Below are 22,432 nucleotides of genomic sequence, written 5' to 3'. Positions count from 1 at the left end.
TCTCTAAACTGCTAACATGATAAAATAACAAAATCTATTTACTGATGAAGTCATGTAATTTTAGAATTGTAAGGAACCTTACAGGTTGTATGTCTTTTGCTACTCAAAAAGTGTAGTCCATGGACCAGCAGCCTCAGCATCATCTGAGAGCTTTCAGTAAGTGCAGAATCACAGACCACCACAGACCTGCTGAATCTGAATCTGCATTTGCACAGAAAAAAAGTTTTAAATTTTGATCAAGTCTAATTTATCAATTTTTCTTTTATGAATCATGCTTTTGGTACCAAGTCTAAGAACTCTTTGCTTAGCCTTAGGTCTCAAAGATTTTCTCCTACGTTTTTAATAAAAGTTTTATAGTTTTGTTTTGTTTTGTTTTTAGAGATGGTGTGTGAGAGTGGGGGAGATGGGCCAAAAGAAGAGAGAGAAAGAGAGAGTCTTAAGCAGGCTCCATGTTCAGCATGAAGCCCCACACAGGGCTCGATCCCATGACCATGGGATCATGACTGTGGGATCACGACCTGAGCAGAAATCAAGCCAGATGCTCAACTTACTGAGCCATTCAGGCACCACAAAAGTTTTATAGTTTTACATTAAGACTATGATCCATTTTAAGTTTTTACTTAAGTATGAAATTTTGTTCTAGGTTTTTTGTTTGTCTATGGATGTCCAATTGCTCCAGCATTTGCTATCTTTCCTCTGTTGAATTGCTTTTACACGTTTGTCTAAAAGCAGTTGGGCGTATTTGTGTGGGTCTTATACTTCTGAGTTCTCTCATTGATCTATATGTTTATTGCTCCACCAACAGTATAGTCTTGATTATTGTAGCTGTATTTGCCTTTCCATATTTTTTAATAATCATGTCTCGAGCTGCAAAAAAAATCTTGATGGGATTTTAATAGGAATTACATTAAACCTATACATCAATTTGGGGAGAACTGACATGTTTATTATGTCAAGTATTCTAGTCCATGTACACAAGACATCTCTCCACTTATTTAGATCTTTGATTTCTTTCATGAATCATGTAGTTATAGACACATAAGTCTCATACAGGTTTTGCTAGACTAACACCTAAATATTTCACTTTTTTTGAGCAACTGTAAATGGTATTGTATTTTTTTTTGATGTCCATATGATCACTGCTACTATAGTGAAATACAAATGATTTTGTGTGTTCAATTTTTTTAAAATCTGTATTCATTTTCGAGAAAGAGAGGGAGACAGAGTGCAAGCAGGGGACGGACAGAGAGAGAGGGAGACACAGAATCCAAAGCAGGCTCCAGGCTTTAAGATGTCAGGACAGAGCCTGATGCAGGGCTTGAACTCATGAAAGGCAAGATCATGACCTGAGTAGAAGTTGGACACTTAACCAGCTGAGCCACCCAGATGCCCCCTAATTTTGTATGTTTAACTTGCAGGTAACCTTGATTATCTCACTTGTTAGTTCTAGGAGTTTTTGTAGATTCTTTGAGAATTTCTAAATAGGCCAATCATATCATCTGCAGTTTTAGTTCTTCCTTTCTGGTCTACTTTTGATTTCTTTTTCTTGACTACTGCACTGGCTAGAAATTCCAGCACTATGTTGAATAGGAGTGGTAAGAACTGACATCCTAGCCTTGTTCCTGATCTTTAGGTGAAAGCAGTCTCTCAGCATTAAATATAATGTTAGTTGTAGGGTTTTTATAGATGCTCTTTATCAAAGTGAGAAATTTACTCTCTATTCTTATTTTGTCATGAATAATGTTGAATTTTGTCAAGGTGCCTTTCCATATCAATTTATATATGTGATTTTCCTTCTCTAGCCTATTAATATGGTGGATCACATCACCTTATTTTTGAATACTGAAATTAACCTTGCAGTTCTATAATAAATCCCACTTAATCATGAACTACAATTCTTATTGACTGAATTCCATTTCCTAATATTTGTTAAGGATATTTACATCTATACTATGCATATATCTAGGTCCATACTGTGAGTAATACAGACCTGTAGCTTTTTGTTTTGTTTTGTTTTGTTTGTTTGTACTGTCTAGTTTTAGTAACAGGGCAAAACTAGCTTCACAAAATGAATTGAGAAGTGTTCCTTCTTTTATTTTCGAGAAGATATTTTGTAGAATTTATATTAATCATCTTTAGATGTTTGGCAGATTTCTCCAGTGAAACCATCTGGGCCTGGTGATTTCGTTTTGGGAGTTTTAAAATTATTACCCTAATTACCCTAATGGTTATAGAGCTATTCAAATTATCTATTTCATATTGGGTCCATTGTTGTAGTTTGTCTTTTACAAGGAATGGGTCCATTTCTTCTAAGTTGTCAAATTTAAGTGTACAAAGTTGTTTGTAGTATTCCCTTAACCCCTGCATAGTCTGTGGTGATGTCCCATTTTATTCTTAATATTGATAATTTGTGTCTTCTTTTATTCTTTGTCAGTGTTGCTAGAGGTTTGTCAATATTATTGAACTGTTGAAAAAACCAATTCTTTATTTCATGATTTTCTCTATTGTTTTGTTTCAATTTCATTGACTTCTGCTCTTATCTTTATGATTCCTTCCCTTATTCTTGCTTGGATTTTATTTTGTTCTTCTTTTTCTAGATTCAATTTTTTTCTCATGTGTATTTATTTATTTAACTTTTTTAATGTTTATTTATTTTTGAGGGGGGGAGGGGAAGAGAGAGAGGGAGACACAGAATCTGAAGCAGGCTCCAGGCTCTGAGCTGTCAGCACAGAGCCCAACGTGGGGCCCAAACAAATGAAGAATGAGATCATGACCTGAGCCAAAGTCAGACACAAAACCGACTGAGCCATCTTCTTCTAGATTATAGAGGTGGGAGCTTAAATTACGGACTTGAGACTGTTCCTCTTATCTAATGTATGCATTCAGTGCCTTAAATTTCCCTTTCAGCATGGCTTTAGATACATCTCCCAAATTTTTATATGTTGTATTTTCATTTTTCTTCAGCTCAATGTATTTTTTTTATAATTTCCTTTATGACTTCTCTCTGACTCTTGGATTATTGAGAAGTGTTTTTAGTTACCAGAAGTCTGGAGATTTTCCTGTTATCTTTCTATTATTTATTTCTATCTTGAATCCATTGTGGCTGGAGAATACAATTTTAATTCTTTCAAATTTATTGAGGCTTATTTTATGTCCCAGATATGACCAATTTTGGTATATGTTCCACAGGCACTTGAAAATAATAGGTATTCTGCTCTCATTGGACAATTTTCTATAAATAAAAGATTTTTCTATAACAATTTCTATAAATGTTGATTAGATCATGTTATAGTTGATGGTATTCTTTTATATGCTTGCTGAATTTCTGCTTAGTTGCTCTGTTTGTTATTGAGAGAAGGGTAGTGAAGTCTCCAGCTGTAATTGTGAACTTAACTATCTTTCCTTTCAGTTCTATCAGTTTGCTTAACATATTTTCAACTCCTGTTGTTTGGTGTATACAGAGTTAGGATTTCTGTGTCTTCTCGGTAGACTGATCTTTTTATCATAACCCTCTGTCTCTAGTAACTTTCCGTTACTCTAACATCTATTTATATGATATTAATACACCCAGTTTTTCTTTGATTGATATTTGCATGTTGTATCTTTTTCTATCTTTCAACTTTTAACCTTCCTATAGTATTATATTGGAAGTGATTTTTTTGTAGACAGTATATAATTGTCATATTTTTAATCCATCATGGTAATCTCTGGCTTTTATTTGGTATATTTAGACCATGAGAATAAAATACTGCAGAGGAATACACTGTCTGATTAGGAGATAAAGATTGCAAAAGTAGCATTAAATTATGTACATCTTCCTAAGCTCCTTATCTCAATTACTGGTACTAGACACTAGGACTAGAAATCTCAAAAACGTCATGCATCCTTTTCTTACCTCCCAATAATACCTAATAGCTAACACTTACGGAGCATGTACTTTGTGTGAGACACTCAACTAAACATTTTACATCCATTAATTTATTTATTCTTAATATTTTGGAAATGAGCAACTGAGGCTTAGAGAGGTAAGGATCACAGCAATAGTTACTCAACTGAGTTCTACAGCAGGTGTATGTGACTCCACAGCAGTAATTCACCATGACCCTCAAGGTTTGCCTCTGTAATTCCACCAGAGTCCATCCCACATTTGCCATTTCTACTATCAGTACAGAAGCTCAGATTCCCTTTCCTTTTGCACATAATGATTTCAAAAATCTGCTAACTGATCTCCCTGACACCATGCTGTCCTTCCTTCAATCCATCTTTTATAGGGTCCCCCATTATCTTCTTATAACCTTAAGTGGCATAGTGGAAAACATTTGGAATCTGAGCTGAGTTTAGATCACAGCTCAAAACTTAACTTTGTATATGATGTAAGCAAGTTGGTTAACTCTCTACACCTCAATTTACTTACCTGTAAAATGGAAATAATTTTACCTCCCTTATAGATTATTGTATTAAATTACATTTCACATGTAAAATACCAAGTGTGCTGCCTGCATATAGTAGACATTCCATATATCTTAATTTCTTTCCTTTCCTTAAATGTGAAAACAAAAATCAGTGGTTCCCCCCTACCCCTTGCTTCTGGGATACAGTCAAAACTCATTATTGTGGTGTACAGGGCTCTTCGGCCTGGGCCCAACCTCTGTTTCCAGTCTCATTTCCCTGTACATTATGTCATTCCCCTCAAATTCCATTTGCCTTTGCTCTCGCTATTCCCTTATCCTGGAATACATTTTTCCAGCATTTGTGCCTACTGGAAATATCTTTGGGAACCCTATTTAGAAACCATTTTCTCAAGTATCTTTTCTAAATATTCCCTTCACTTCCTAATGTGTGTGAATTAATCCCACCTCTCCCTTGTTCCCACAGGACATGGTGGGGTCTAGCTGAATTAGGAGAATGAGGTATTATTCATATTTTATCACAAACATTATGCTTTGAAGTAGCAGAATGACTAAGAGCAGAGTGTTTGAGACAGATAATCCTGGATTTGGATTTGACTATGACATTTACTTTTATCCCCATGACTCAGTTATATTACCTATAAAATTGGGATAGTAGTGTCTCTGTTTTACAAGGTTAATATGCAAATCAAGTAAGAAAATGTATATCAAGTGCTTAGTAAGAAGTCTAACATATATGGCTTGCGTTTAGCAATATCAGTAAATATTTGTTATGATGAATATTAATTTTAAATTTGTTACTCAGTTGTGATAAAAATCATTTTAAAAAAGCTAAATTTATAGATTGAAGGTTTGTGAGGATTAAATGGGAAATGTGTTCAAATACCTAGCACTATGAAACATAGTGCCCTTTATGAAGGCCCTTACTTTCTTGCCCTTACTCTCTTTGCCTTGAGTAATTCATGTGTCTTCCTTATTCTGGTTTACAAAACATTTAAATGAAGGTGGCAAGATGACACAAGGAATATTATAGAAATTGAATATACGAAAGTATTGCGGTCACACAGTTTTAAATAAAATTCCAAAAGTAAATTATTAAAACTTTAGTTTATTGTTTTTCTCACAAAGTTCTCACTCACTCTATTTTTGGTTTTAGTGTCTTTACCTCTTCTCCCTCAACCCATCTTAGATGGTCTGAGTGACTTACTTCCTCAAATATCTGTACTTTTAGACCCCTAAAAGTCACCTAAATAATCTAAAAGTCATCCATATGATTTTAATTTACATTAAAATTGTCAGTCACTGGGATTATTCATGAGTTAGTGATAGAAGTCTAGCTTCCAGGGCAGAAAACCCATGATCTATCTCTGCCTAAAGCAGATTTCTTTTCAAGTGACAACATGGTACATTGGAAAGAACACTTAACTAGGCATTAAAACACCTGAGTCCTGGTGCCAGTCCCACTACTATTACTTGCATGACCCTGGGAAAGTGGCTTCCCCTGCTGTCAATTCTCAATTATAAAATGAGAAGTCAGAACTCCGTGGTTTCGGGTAAGTGAAATGATTTTACATGTTATGTCTTTCTTAAGTTCAGTGACTCAGACAATCAACACAATACTTCACCTTGTGAGGAGAGAAATTTGAAGTAACTCTTTCATATTGTAATTTCACCCTGAATTCACCTCCAGGCTTATAGTGAAGAAATAAAAACCTCAATATGCCCAAGGTCAGTAAGTCTGAATCAATTATCACAGCAGATTATTTGTGCTAATGTGTTTACATGGCATGCTCTCTCCTACTGAAGCATTTGTGAGGTTTAGAGACTGCTTTTCATTTTTAAATAAAAAGCTCCCAGCCACCTACGCTCAGGAGTACAGCAATAATGGATTATCATTATTCCTGACAGCATATGCTAATTCATAGACTTTGAAATGGAAAGAAAGCAGAGACTATGAAATGACTAGTTTTATGTTCCCTGAATCTATCATTATTTTTTATCATGCAGTAAACGTTCACATATAATTCAGTCCCATAATATTCTATTTTATTTTTATAAAAAAAATATGTTCGACTATGACCTTCTGATGCATTTGTAACTATCATCATTTGTTATATAGGGCTGTTAAATATAAAAAAAAATAAATTTTAAACACAATACTTTTAAAAGATGATCTTATTTTTTTCTGCTTTAGGAAGTTAAAATATGGAATCTAAAACCTACAAGGTCAATGTTGAAGGTTCATTCATTCATGCACACATTTATTCATTCAACAAATATTTTTTGAGGACCCACCATGTGTCAGACACTGGTATAGATAGTAGAGAAAATAAATATCAAGGAAATATTCCTTTCCCTGAAGGAGATTACATTCTATGTGGATTTGACAAAAATGCCATGCAGTTCCAGTCTCCAAAAGAAAATGGGCAGTTGTAGAATTTTACAAATGTTTCATTACATATGTATTTTTTACCTATTTGCATAAAACACTGTATTAATTTCCTAGGGCAACTGTAACAAATTACTTAAACTTAAGATAGTTTAAAACAACAGAAATCTATGGTCTCATATTTCCGGAGGCCAGAAGTTCAAAGTCAAGGGGTCAACAAGGCCATGTTCCTTTGAGGCTCTAGGGGAGTATTCCTTCTTGGTTTCTAATAGCAAAACTCTAAGTGCTGTCTTCTTCACATGGCCATCTTCCCTCTATGTGAGTCTGTGTCAAAATTTCTCTTCCTTAAAAGGACACCAGTCAATGGATTAGGGCCCACCCATATACATTATGACCTCATTTTAGTTTGATTAGGTTTGCAAAGACTCTATTTCCAAATAACATCATATTCACAGGGTGCAGGTGGATATGAATTTTGGAGGGGACACACTAGACAACCCAGTACAAAGATGAAGATAAATTAGACCAATAATAACAGGGTTTTTTTTGTTTTATCTCCTCACAATTAATGTTAATTTTCACTTAAGATTTAATGCTTTTTACTTTTAGTCTCATTTTGAAATTATTCTTGAACTTTCTGAATGGCTACAAATCCGTGGGTGACTTTGTGTTTTGTGATTCAAATTCTATACTATTTTCTTCTTCTGACAGAGGATTCATTATTTAAATGTTAAAGCTATTTAAAATGTTTACATTGACAGCTTATTGGACTCAAATTTTATAATAATTTTTACACTAAAATGAGTGAGGAGATTCTGATTCATTACAGACCATATTCACTTTATTTTGTCTGTGTAGGATCAGATGATCCAGTTCCTTTCTCATCATTTAAAATAGTTTTCTTTCACAAGTGCCATTTGCTACTCTTTAAAAAATGTGAATAGGGGCGTCTCGGTTGAGCGTCCGACTTCGGCTCAGGTCATGATCTCGCGGTCCGTGAGTTAGACCCCTGCGTCGGGCTCTGTGCTGACAGCACAGAGCCTGGAGCCTGTTTCAGATTCTGTGTCTCCCTCTCTCTGACCCTCCCCCATTCATGTTCTGTCTCTCTCTGTCTCAAATAAATAAACGTTTAAAAAAATTTTAAAAAAGAAGAAACATTTAAAAAGTAAATAAGAATAGAAAATAAACTATAACCCAATTAGGATTCTCATTCTAATCAATCAAACCATCAGGGCAAAATTTTGAGATAATGCCCTGCACCCACTTTGTCTTCTAATCTAAAAATAGCACAAACACCAAATCCAGAGTATTGATTCGTAAACCCCAAAGGCAGCACAAACAAACCTCCAATATAGCACAAACCCCAAATGTTATGTGAACTTCAAACTGACTACCAAACTGAACTCTGAGCTGACTACCATCATAGGCAACCCATACTCAGTACCCTACCCCTACATCCTGGATGCCCTTCTAGTAACATTTTGCATTCTCTACCTCCTCTATTACCTAATAAACTTCCATAAGCAAAGTTGTCGTCATCATCATCATCATCATCATCATCACCATCACCATCATCAAACAACTCAGGCATATAAAACATAAAAGTTGAAGCCCTTTCTCCATCCACTCTCAGAGGAAACATTTGTTTGGAATGTAGCCTTTCAGATCTTTTCTGTATGTAGAATATATACGTGGGCTTGTCTACATATCTTTTCCCATATATGTATAATTTGCTGAGTAGTTTTCTGGTAGGTGTTTTTCTACAAGAAAATGGGGTCATACTTTACATATTATTTTGCAACTTGCTATTATCACTCAAAATGTATTGAAATTATTTTACCCAGGGAGAACTTATAGCTTTACCTCATTCTTTCAAGACAGCTTTCTGATACATTTAAGTTATTTCTACTTGGGGGCTTACAACAGTGCTGAAATAAACAAAACTCTGTGTTGATATTTGGTGGTGGGACTGACTCACAGAAATAGGATTGCTGGTAAGTATATGCAGTTTTTATTTCATAATGAGATACAATTAAAAAGTACCCTAAAGATGGCATTTATCTTTTTATTTCTTCATCTTCTCTTTTTTTTTTTTTTGTGGTGGAGGGCAATCTGAGATGCTAAAGATGACCCATTGTTTTTATTTACTTTTTTTTGATAATTTGTGAAACTAAGAATATTTTCACATGTTTATTTTCCACTTGTACTTCTTCCTTCCATTGCTTTACCCATTTCCTTTTTCCCTTTTTCCTGCTGAGGTGTTTATCTTACTGATTTGGAAAAATTCTCTATATGATAACTATTAAACTTTACCTCCTATATGCTGCAAATATTTTCTCCTGGGATGCCATTTGCTTTCTACCTTTGTTTTCAGCATATATTTCTACATGGACATTTTCAATTTTTCTGCAATCATATCTGTCCCTCTTTTACTTTGTCATTTCTGTTTTTCATTCCAGATTTGTAAAAGTCTTCTTCACATGTCATTTTAAAAGAATCATTAAGACTCAAATTATTTTTGCATATAACATGAAAAGGAACCTAATTTAATTCTGCAATGGATAGTCAATTGAATCTTATTTTTAAATGCATCTTTGTGATAAACTATATTTGGTTTCTTGGCTGCTTAATTTATTATATCTTGCCATTAACAACTTGTATTAATTAATGTAGCTTCATATTATGTTTATAAATTCCAAAATTTCTAGGTTATACACATTTATTCTTGCAAATAAATCTTGCAAATAAATCTATTTATTTATTTATTATTTATTTATGTTCTAAAATAATATTCCATTGGTATTCCACTAAGATTTTTATTAAAATTATATTAAATCTGGGGCACCTAATGGCTCAGTCAGTTAAGCATCCAGCTCTTAATTACAGCTCAGGTCATGATCTCACATTCATCAAATCAAGCCCCATATCAGGCTCCATGCTGGGAGACTGCTTAAGATTCTCTCTCTCCCTCTCTCAAAAAAAAAAAAAAATGTATTAAATCAATAAGATAAAATAAATTTGCCATATTTACAATATAGAGTTTTCCCATGTGGAAATACTGTTTCTTTTCCCCTCTTTATTCAGGATTTCTTTCATTATAGTGTTTTTTCATATTATTTTCACACATTTTTATACTTTTGTTACTATTCTGAATGGCCCTTTTTAAATAATATCTTTTGATTGGTAACTCCTATTGATGTCTTAACATTTACCTACAATTCAGCAACCTTACTAAACTCCCATATTAGTTCTTTTTTTTAGAGTTTCTTCCTATGAATTTCTAAGTAGACAATATTTTCACCTGAAAATTATGATAATTTTCTCTTTCTTCTGAATATTTATATTTCATATTTCCTTTTCTTGACTGTTCTAGGACCTCTAGAACAATGCTATTAAAGGACAGCACTGATATCAAGTATTTCTTTTCATCTATAAAAATTGAGCCCTGCCCAGGTCTCCTTTTCCCTCACTCCATCTAGGTTAAGTACTCTTATTCCATATTCTTGTCATTCTGCAGCCAGGGTCTATTGTAGCATGAGTCACATGGAAATACAATCATTTATGAGCTAGGTATTTGTGTATTCTATGAGCTCTTAAGACATGACAGCCTCTTCATTCTTACAGACCTACCAGCTAACCCAGTACTAGTACATAATAGTGGTTCAGCTAGTCTGTTTTCTTGCTTCCCATTTCTCTCCATTTAGTTCTCACTCCATATTCTAAAAGAGGTGGAAATTCTATTGATTTTACTCAAATTCTGTTAGATCTCTTCCTGAATCTCTGCCCTTATTACTTCTCTCTTTATTCATGCTCCCATTTTCCCTCACCTGGAACAAGGTTTTTCTAACTTAAATAATAGATGAGTCTCTTTCAAAGAAAAAAATTCTATTAATCTTACTGTCAAATCAACTTTTTATGATTTTGCTTAAAAACATACAAACAATATTTGGTAAAATTCCTTACACTTATAGTTCTTATACAAATTTAAAGCCAAAACAAATTTATACATTAAATACTTTTATAATCAGTAAAATTAAAATTACTAAATTGGCTTAAAGTGACAGTACCGTTTTGCTGAAATTAACATGCCAATTTTGAATTAAAAATGTAAAGATGTATGGGGCACCTGGGTGGCTCAGTTGGTTAAGCATCTGATTTCAGCTCAGGTCATGATCTCATGGTTCGTGAGTTCAAGCCCTGCATTGGGCTCTGTGCTGACAGCTCAGAGCCTGGAGCCTGTTTCAGATTCTGTGTCCCTGCTTTCTCTGCCCCCTGCCTTTCAAAAATAAACAAACATTTTAAAAAATATTTTAAGTGTAAAGATGCACAGGTAAATCTACTTATATATAATCTATCTCTGTGTATTTACTTCTGTGACTCTCAAATGGAGACTATCCCTTAGAATAAGAAAGTTTCAGAGTGTAATTTTGATAACTCAAGGCTTTCTGTGCTATTTCAGAATACTCAGACTTCATACTTTAGCTGAACTCTGGCACTATGCAATTCCCAAATGTCAATTTTAATGAGATGTCATTTGATAACTCAGTAAGCCTTACTTCTTCATTTGAAGTAAAGTTAGCAGGGTGCCTGGGTGGTGCAGTCGGTTAAGCGTCCGACTTCAGCCAGGTCACGATCTCGCGGTCCGTGAGTTCGAGCCCCGCGTCGGGCTCTGGGCTGATGGCTCGGAGCCTGGAGCCTGTTTCCGATTCTGTGTCTCCCTCTCTCTCTGCCCCTTCCCCGTTCATGCTCTGTCTCTCTCTGTCCCAAAAATAAATAAACGTTGAAGTAAAGTTAGCATGGGACAGTTATTGAAATCTGCATTACAGGGATGTGTAAAATCAGATGCAAAAAAATTTCTTTATCACATTTACTTTTATATTAACTGCTCACCAGTGATGCAAGTTGGTACAATTAAGACCTGGCTATGCTTATTGATGCTCTAGTGAAGGTTCTTTTAAGGTAGATATGCCAATACTGCTGAGCCCTGTCTGATAACTCATTTTTCTCATCCCATTTTTCTTTTTGAAACTGGTATACTCCATAGGACTTTGTTTATTCGGTGTGCCATATCAAAGGAAAAGAATTTTTTAAGTACTGAGATGGAGCTGTTTTTTATTCTTGCAATAGAGTGTACTGTAAGGAAGTCCCCCTTCCATATTGACTAGCTCTCAGGATGAAGAAGGTTATATTTATAACATGAAATGACAGTCAAATTTTCTGGTTAAATCATATTTTGGTCAATTTTTATTTAAAAACAATAGAAGTTTCTGTCTTTGATAAAATTTTTTCTCAGAATAGTAAGTTTTTAGGTTGGTCCTTCCACTCATGACTTGCCACTCAGAATGCAAAACTTTTAAACCTGTAAATGTTTTCTTAATTCTTAAGATCAATTTCAAATGCCACCCCTGTATGAAATCTCTGTACCAAAAGTGGTCATTCCTTGGACACCACAGAGCTCAGTTCCTATCTCTACTTATACAGTTGGAACTAAAATTTTATTTTCTTCCTTACATGCCGTTGTCACCCAATTCTATCTGTCAGGTCTCTGAATGAAGAGACAGTATATCTGTATACCCAATGCAAGTTCAGAATCTGCAGTGTCCCCCCTTATCCATGGGGAATATATTCTAAGACCCCTAGTGGATACCTGAAATCATGGTTAGTGCCAAACCAGTGCATACTATGCTTTTTTTCTACACAAACATACGTATGATGATGTTTAATTTACAAATTAGGCAAAGTAAGAGGTGAATAGAAATAATGAAAAATAAAATGGAACTATTACACCAATGTATTGAAATAAAAGTTATGTGAATGTGTTCTGTCTCTCTCAATATCCTATTGCACTTTATTCATTCCCTTCTTGTAATGATGTGAGATGATAAAATGCCTACATGATAAGATAAAGTGAGGTGAATGACGTAAGCATTGTGACACAGTGTTAGGCTACACCTGACCTTCTGACCATCTTGTAGAAGGAGGATCATCTGCTTTCAGACTGCAGTTTACTGTAGGTAACTAAAATTATGAAAAGTGAAACTGTGATCAGAAGATTACTGAAATAGGTACTCAGCAAATGTCAATCTAATGAATGGATGAACAAAAAATAAATTAAGGCCATTGCCCCTTTGCCAAAAGTTGCTATCATTCAAATAATGCTTTGGTACAGTAATGAACCTAAGTATTGTCCTTCTGTTTCTCCTGCTTCAGCCACACATGTGAAGTTGAAGTTCTTTGCCTCAGCAGAAGGGTAAACTGCACTTTATAGTGTGAGTGTGCAAAGTTTTCAGCCCTTTAGGGTACAAGGCCCTAAAGTTAGGTTCCCAGGACCCTTAAAAAATAAAGAGAATTCAAGACTTCTCCACAGGGAGTAACTAGAAAAGACTGGTAACATGTCTCACATACCCTAGGCTATATTTTTCATTGTCCCTAAATTCAAAGAATTGGGCATGAAGGCACCTGAATGAAGCTCATGATACATTCTCCCTTAACAATTTCTCTTAGAAAAGAATGCAAATTTTAATCCTGGGCTTCCTCTAGCCACACTTAGGTCTGGATATAAAATGCCTATAGCAAACAGGATGACCAACTATTCTGGTTTTCCTGGAACTGAGAGGGTTCCTAAAATGCAAGAATTTCAGTGCTAAAACTGGCATAGTTGCAGGCAAATAGGAAAGTTGATCATCCTAAATTGGCAAAATACCATGAGCCTTCACGCCAATTCCCCAGTACAGACACATTTAAGCCAATCCAGTTAGTAACTCTAGGCTTTTTAGGTGGTCAGCACAAGTATAAAAGTGTCTGTTAACCATCTTCCTTCCCCCTTTTTTTCTGGACTGTAACATTTCTTTAGTTAGGGATCTCAAACCTTACCATGCAACAGAATCACCTAAAAGGCTGGTTAATTTCATAGATCTGAGGTAGGGCTCAAAAATTTGCATTTCTTACAAGTTATCAGGTAATAATGACACTGGTCTGGGGACCTAGCTTTGAGAACCATTGCTTTAGAAGTTTGGCATATTACTACCTTCTTCTGAGATTAACATGTAATCAAAAAAGAAAACAAGTCAATTGGAAGCATGAAGGCATGAATCAATAATATAAAATACAGACTATTTTGGGGCACCTGGGTGGCGCAGTCGGTTAAGCGTCCGACTTCAGCCAGGTCACGATCTCGCGGTCCGCGAGTTCGAGCCCCGCGTCAGGCTCTGGGCTGATGGCTCAGAGCCTGGAGCCTGTTTCCGATTCTGTGTGTCCCTCTCTCTCTGCCCCTCCCCTGTTCATGCTCTGTCTCTCTCTGTCCCAAAAATAAATAAACGTTGAAAAAAAAATTTAAAATACAGACTATTTTAAGATTTAGTCTTTTTTTTTTCATTTCTTAAGCACTTTTCAGTGGTGAGCACAAATTTTAAAAAATCTTAACATACAAAGTTTTAAATATAATATAAAAGGTTCTAACTTGCAGGAAAGTTTTTGCTGAGATGTGGGGGAGTTCTCTATTATTGGATATACTTTAATGACTGTGATTTCTCTATGGAAAAGTGAGCACAGGGTAGCACAGTTCTGGAGACATTTGGTTCCTCTTCTGTGTACTCAAAACTAACAGCTGAAATATACTTTATACTACCTCTGAATCATAGTTTCACAATTATCATTCTCTCTGACATACTAAACAGGAAAAACAAAAAGTACATTTTGAATATTACAGTCTACATTTCTTTCAACCTATGCAAACTTTTTAATGTAACAAAAAATACAAAAGCAATTCCAGATTGTAAATTTGCATTCAATTTTATGCCCAAATTCTGCTTTTGGAAACACCTACCACTGCCCCCATCAAAACACAAATTTTGCCTTAAACTGTGGAATTATGTTCTTTACCTTCAAACAAAGGTTCCTGGCTGTCCTCATTTAGGTGTTATATTTGACCTAGGAGAAACTAAACTATAGTGGTTTAATAGCAGAATTTAAATCCCATATCTATAAAGGTATCTAGGGAAATGGGTCTGAAACAGAAAAAACAAAAAACTTTACCATTTTGATGAATAAAGTAAATTTTTAAATGGCCTAATTTCAGAAACTAGGTTTCAATAGTAACAATTTTGTTTTTGTTCCCAGCGTTCTGGTGGTGCCCTTGCCATTCCCTTGTGTGCATTCCAGGGGACTGTGTCTCTCCAAGCACCTACAGGGAAAACCCTATCTCTTTCTACCTATGAGGTAAGTGCTGAAGGACAAAAGATAACCCCAGCCTCTAAGAAAATAGAAGTCTATCGATCCAAAAGTGTTGGCCATGAACCAAACTCAGAAGACTCTCCCTCCACATTTGCGGACACCAGTGTGAAAATACACTTGGAAGTTCTTGAAATTTGTGATAACGAAGAAGCCTTGGATACCGTGTCAATCATTAGCAACATCAGCCAGTCCTCTACACAGGTCAGATCTCCATCCCTACGCTACTCGAGGAAAGAAAACAGATTCGTTTCTTGTGATTTAGGGGAAACAGCCTCATACTCTCTCTTTTTACCTACAAGTAATCCTGATGGTGATATCAACATCTCCATTCCGGACACTGTTGAAGCACACAGGCAGAACAGTAAAAGGCAGCATCAAGAGAAGGAAGGCTACCAGGAGGAAATCCAGTTGTTAAATAAAGCTTACAGAAAAAGAGAGGAAGAAGGCAAGGGTAACTTGTGATCATTTGGTCTAATAAAGGCAAGAACGAATCTGCAAGTTCAAACTACTTAATGCTTTTGTTCTGAGGCTATTTGATTTCCTTTATAACCTGTTGGTTTACATAAGCATTACAGATTTAGTAGTTAATTGTTTTTAGGAGGAGCAGCTAGAATTAGTGTAAACACTTAAGTGCTTTTGATGTATTACCTGTAGATCACACACTGTGGTACTTAAAGGTTTGTTTCTTATCTGATTCCTAGGCTGTTTTCTAGATCAAATATCAGCCTCATATACTAACGTTTTTGCCTATTTGTCATCTTCAGAGTAAACAGAAAGTTGTATAAATTCAATAAATATATTATTCCCATTCTCATGTTTCAACACGTAATAGTAGACTTTACTGCAAAGGATAAAAAGATATTTTGGGAATGGAAGAAATGTAGCAAAATTCTGAGTTGTATTTGAAGAGACTTGCCTACATGTGCCTAGCAAAAGAAGCTCATTACAGTTAACTGCTTTAGCTTTACACTGATGTCTAGAAAATATATTCTCATGTAAAATGGCAAACTAGCTAGCTTCCATCTTTGAAACATGCATGTCCATAATCTGTAAATAGTTGTTTCCTTCATTTCCATAAAATATGAATTGCTTACTAAATGTTTTTCTTCCTTTCTAAAATGTATTTTCCTTTCATCTTTTTACTATGTCAAGACTGCCCTTGAAACAAAATGTTGTGTGTTATAAGCGGAATTAGTAGTCCATAACTAAAATATTATTGGAAAAGGTTGTATATGTACACATCATCATTTCTAGAATTGTTTTACTTTAATGGAAATTGGGGAAAAACACTGCCAGATTAAGTTCCATGAGGGATGCTCAACTAGATTAACAAATTTCCAGGTAAAGCAGAGGAAAATCCACTAAGTAAAAAGTAAAACTGTATGTTTCTAAAGCTGCAGATTTGGCAAACTTTCTTAGCTATTCTTAAAGTATAGAAAATTTTAGTACAAATATTGTCCTAAGTTTAGGTACTTTTTGTTTTTTTTCTCAAAGATGTGTATCTCAAGAAAATTCAATATATATTATTAAATGAGTGTAAGATATACATTTCAAGATTAATTTTAAAATGTGTTACATTGCAAAAATGTAGGAATCACCTTGTCCAATTATTAGTAATGTATATCTCAAAAACTATAGACTAATTTGTTTCTTAAAAATGGTTTATTCTGGGGGCGCCTGGGTGGCGCAGTCGGTTAAGCGTCCGACTTCAGCCAGGTCACGATCTCACGGTCCGTGAGTTCGAGCCCCGCGTCGGGCTCAGGGCTGATGGCTCAGAGCCTGAGGCCTGTTTCGGATTCTGTGTCTCCCTCTCTCTCTGCCCCTCCCCCGTTCATGCTCTGTCTCTCTCTGTCCCAAAAATAAATAAACGTTGAAGAAAAAAAAAATTAAAAAAAAAATGGTTTATTCTGATCTTTCTTCAAACATACATTAAATGTATTACTTCAGTGTTTATTTTCCAAAGTTATTGAGTTGACATTCTACATGGTATTTAACTGTGCAACACATCTTACATATCTTATTTACTACAGACTGAGTGAATTATTCTTTTAATGATTTATTTTGGTTTCTATTTTATATTGAATCAGAATTCTAAATTATTTGAAATGGACTTTCAGACATTTCATCTCCAGAAGACTTTTTTTTTTGGCCATCAAGAAGTCATTTTCAAAGTAATTCTCTCAGTGGACTTTATCTCTCATGTAATCTCTTAGTATCTCATCTTCTGAATTTGGGAACCAAATGTAATGCAACTAGTAATGTTTGTAAAACAAGCCTCAAATAATGTATAACACATAAATTCAAATTCAAATATATTATCATTACAAATATATTTTATTTATTTATTTATTTATTTATTTATTTATATAAATATATTTTATTTTAAGAGCCTTTTTATAACCTTAAAATTGAGGGCTATTTTACCATCATGACAAATGGCCAGATCAATCAAATATTATAAATTTATGGCATTAAATGCCTGTTATAAAAGTAAAGTTGAACTGAATATTCTAATAATGCTTTGTAAAAGGTAAGTTTTGATATATTAAATTTAGGTGTATAATTTTATGAAAAAGAAAGATGATTTTGTTGCTTTTGAGTACAATTTCTGTCAGAAAGGAAATTAGAAACAGAACCACAATAAAACTTAAAAAAATAATAAAGATTTAAATACAAATAAATCCTTTCTAGCTGGCACAGTTCTTTAATGCATAGGAGAAGACAATGGAAATCAATATTTAAAGAGCACCAGAACTGGATTGGAAAACAGTAATACTGTGCTTTCCTCCTGTGTTCTATTTTCTTTTCACTGGACTTGGGCCTATGCTAGGAGAACTAGCAAAACAAAACAACACAAACAAAAAAAACAAAAACAAAAACAAAAAACCTACAATATTCCCATTTAATTGCCCTTAGCTGCTGAATTAACTGTACACAGACGCATGTAAAAGTTGTGCTGTATTGACACCTTAGTTCAATTATTTAGCCCAAAACCTTAGTTTGAGAGGCTAATCAGCATCATTATACTATTCTGTAATACTTCAAACTCCAATCCAATTATAGTTGAAACCACAAGAAAAATCAACAGGGGCTGTGCCTATGCAGGAATATCTCCTCCCAAACCAAGAGCACACTGTATACACTGTATGTTAGCCAACTTGACTATAAATTATACTGTAAAAGAAAGAAAGAAAGAAAGAAAGAAAGAAAGAAAGAAAGAAAGAGTAAGGTTAAACTATATCAGTATAAACTCTACCTACTCTTTAAAACAATTATGATTGCATGGGGCGCCTGGGTGGCTCAGTTGGTTGGGCATCCGACTACAGCCCAGGCCATGATCTTGTGGCTCCTGAGCTCCAGCCCCAAGTCAGGTTCTGTGCTGACAGCTCAGAATCTGGAGCCTACTTTGGATTCTGTGTCTCCCTCTCTCTCTGCCCCTCCCCTGCTTGCACTGTGTCTTCCTCTCTCACAAAAATAAATAAACGTTAAAAAAAAATTTTAAGTGATTATGACTGCAAAAATGTATTTCTGGCATAGGAAATACCCTTTTAGATATCTTGTGCTATATTTAAATAGCTTACTCTGTTATACTGTTATTATTAATAAATTCAATATTTCATATAGTTTATTTCTTTTCTCTATAAATTCATGAATCTGAATTCAAAAACTACTTATTATCTAATAAAAATATCACCATCTGGTGGTGACTCCTACAAACTGTAAATACATAATCCCTAAGACTCCCAGTTAATATAAACCCACATATAATCCCAAAGAGTTCCAAGAGTTGTGACTGACAGAGGCAACCATTTTGAAGACAGTAACCATCACAGTATTACTCAGAATGTAATAAAAACCATTTGGTTATGCAGTGTTTCAAAGCTTTTCTCAACGTGGTTTTTAGTATTGGTTTTCATAAACAGATTTTCTCTTAGTTTCTTATTTATTCTATTAAGTTACTTTCATTCATTTATTGTAACATTATATCATTATAGCATATAGAATGCCTGCTATATGCTAGAAATTGTTCTAGGTACTTAGGACTATGACTGAACAAAAACAACGCACACATACACACTCACACATATATGTACATTTGTATGAGTTTGAACCAATTGCAAATTTAGAGAACACAGTCCACATAAGACTTCCCTCACTTCTGACTCCAAATGCAAATTTAGGGTATCCCAAAACCACTATCAGTTTCAACAATTAACTGCAACCCACAGAATTCACAGAAAGCTGTATTCTCACAGTTACAGTGCATTTCAGGGAAAGGATACAGATTAAAATCAGCCAAGAGAAGAATCACATATAGCAAAGTCCAGGAAAAGTCTAAATGTGAAGCTTCTGTTATCCTCTCCCCATGGAGTCATAGATAGCAATACTTTCAGCATCAGCATATGATAACATATAGGGAATACTGCCAACAAGGAAAGCTCATTTGAATCCTGGCATCCAGAGTCTTTACTGGGGCTCCATCATGGTAGGGGTAGGGTAAAGCATGGTTGACAGCTCACATGACTAATTTCCAGCTCCTCAGGAAGTCAAGCTGATTAGGAATGACCCAAAACCCCTACTCTAAATCATACTGTTACTATTTGGCTGCTCCAAGGCACCCAGACAAACAAGATAGATAGATAGATAGATCCATAGATAGATAGATAGATAGATAGATAGATAGATAGATAGATATAGATAGATATCAGGTAATGCTAAATGTATTGATAGAAAGTAGGTACCAGAGGTAAAAATGATGAGGAAAAAAATGAAAATAAAGGGACAGTGATGGAAGGAGTGTTTTTTCAAATACTTTAGTTAGGAAACACTTCACTGATAACATACTATTTCATCAGAGAGTTAAATAAAGTGATGAAACATGCTGTGTATCTAGGGAAATCATATTTCTATCCAAGGGAGCATCAAGTTTCCAGAAGTAGGAGTATGCCTTTGGTATTTGATGAAACCATCCAGGAGGTCAATGTGAATGCAGAAGAGTGAGAGAAAAAGTAGTTGGAAACAAAGACAAATAAAAGCACAGAGAGGCAGACCATTAATGCCTTGCAGACCAGGTATGGACTTTGAATCTTTTTCTAAATGAGGTGGGAAGTGATCGGAGGGTTCTGAGCAAAGAAATGACACATTTGATTACAAAATCACAAATGACCACTGTCAGTTGTTGTCAAGGGGAAAAGGCGATACAAGTACAAATATGATTACAGAACAAACAGGAGGTTATTTTAATAGTCTGGGTTAGAGATGATATTTGCTAGAATTAGGGTGGTAGCAATAGAGATGGTGATGGAATCGTATTCAATTGAATCGTATTCTGATTCAATAAATAGGAAGGATTTCCTTGGTAACTACCTAAGTTACACATTTCTTTAAAAAAAGTTTTTTTCATTTATTTATTTTAGAGAAAGAGTGCGCATGTGAGCTGGGGAGAGGGGCAGAGGGAGCAGAGAGAATCCCAAGCAAGCTCCATGCTGAGCTGATGCAGGGCTTGATACCACGACCCTAGGGTCATGACCTGAGCCAAAATCAAGAGTTGGACGCCCAACTGACTGAGCCACCCAGATTCCCCATTTACATTTCTTAAATGTTTTTCTATGGAGCCTGTAATTTGAGGTAAAAAATTACCTCTGGCATCTATTTTCTGTTAATACCTTGGAATATCCCAATATTTCTAATGTCCTCCACATATCGCAGAGGCTAGAAGCCTGAAAACTACATTTTCCCATTCTCTTTTGCTGGCAAGTTTCAGATTTAGTGTCTGCTAGAAAGAGGAATTTTCCCAAGATCTGGAAGACAGGGGAGCCTAGGAGGCTCAGTCAGTTCAGCATCCAACTTCAGCTCAGGTCATGATCTCACGGCTCGTGAGTTCGAGCCCCGCATCAGGTTCACTGCTGTCAGCATGGAGCATGTTTCAGAACTTCTGTCCCCCTCTCTCTCTGCTGCTCCCCCACTCATGCTCTCTCTCTCAAAAATGGATAAACATTAAAAAAAGAGAGAGACTTGAAAGAGTTGAAGAAAAGCAGCAGCAGTTAAAAGCTTTTAAAAGCAGTTAAAAGTAGTTGAGACTTTCTCTTCTAAGGTATGGTTCAGGGGTCTAGGCTCTTTCCATCTTGTAGTTCCACTCTTTCTTTTTTATTATCATTATCCTCATCCATATTAAGCTAGCATAAGGGCAAAGGGCAGAGAGGATCCAGCAAGGACTGTTCCAGGGATGGCCTGGAAAAACAGCACCTCAATCACTGCTGCTTCTGCTATGCTGGAGACCTCTGGGTATACAGACATTCCTAACATCAAAGGAGGTTAAGAAATAGACCTATCTGTGCAGAGGAAGAAGAAACCTAAATTTGGCAAACAGCTAGCTATCCAGTCTCTGACACATGCTATGACCCCACTAAGCACTAACACCACTAATACACCACACTCTATTAGAATGTAAATAGTGCCCCATCCCTGGTGTCACAAGATGCAGATGCATACCACAATCCAAGAATGGCACATCTTCCAGGGTTTGAGTTATCTGGTCTTGATTCTAGAACAGACTATACTGCTACAAACATAGATCAATTTGTGCATGTGATTTCTTCTCCAACTCAAGATACAAAAAAAAAAAAAAAAAAAACATATTTGTATGTCTTTCCTACAGTCTTGGGATTTCAACTTCAAAATCCACAAAGAACACATACACAAATACAAAATCACATGTTCTTCTTGAGAATGAGCAGGAACTTGCTGGCACTGGGCAATCAAAACCCAAATACAAAATGACCACAATGACAATCTTCTGCAATATTACATAGAATGATTTAGGTTCCTGGAGTCACATTATTTTGAAACAGTTTATTACAGAGGACAATCTGTACCTTTACATAAGCATAGTCTCACTGAGTAATTTTTCCAGAAAAAAAGAAAAAAAAACCTCAGGAGCAAATTTTAGTCTCCACCACTTAGCAGAAATGCAATCCCCAGAAGCTTTAAAATGTGAAGGTCAGGGGCGCCTGGGTGGCCCAGTCGGTTAAGCGTCCGACATCAGCCAGGTCACGATCTCGCGGTCCGCGAGTTCGAGCCCCGCGTCAGGCTCTGGGCTGATGGCTCGGAGCCTGGAGCCTGTTTCCGATTCTGTGTCTCCCTCTCTCTCTGCCCCTCCCCCCTTCATGCTCTGTCTCTCTCTGTCCCAAAAATAAATAAAAAACGTTGAAAAAAAAATTTAAAAAAAAATGTGAAGGTCAAAAAATATTAGGGTTTGGATAAATCCATGGTCAGCTGGTTACAGTAGTGAAGATACATAGCTACTTGCTTAAGTTTAAGAGTTCGTATTTCTATTATTTTTTATAGAGAAAAAAAGTATTAAAATTTGTTTTCTTAGTACTCATTCAAAACATTTTTCCCT

At 35.4% G+C, this 22,432-nt stretch overlaps 1 protein-coding gene across 1 annotated transcript in view; it reads left to right on the top strand.

Moving 5' to 3' along the window:
• The window catches only part of GPR149 (G protein-coupled receptor 149), a 67,485-nt gene extending 51,993 nt beyond the window's left edge, over window positions 1-15,492 (top strand). Inside the window, exon 4 of the mRNA XM_047874828.1 lies at window positions 14,917-15,492. Within this exon, the coding sequence (XP_047730784.1) occupies window positions 14,917-15,492 (576 nt within the window). The remainder of the gene's footprint in view (window positions 1-14,916) is intronic.
• The last annotated feature ends 6,940 nt before the right edge of the window (window positions 15,493-22,432 follow it).

Source organism: Prionailurus viverrinus, chromosome C2 (genome assembly GCF_022837055.1).
Source record: "Prionailurus viverrinus isolate Anna chromosome C2, UM_Priviv_1.0, whole genome shotgun sequence".
In the NCBI taxonomy this organism is placed as follows: domain Eukaryota; kingdom Metazoa; phylum Chordata; class Mammalia; order Carnivora; family Felidae; genus Prionailurus; species Prionailurus viverrinus.
This window is presented reverse-complemented; position numbering and strand designations above follow the sequence as displayed.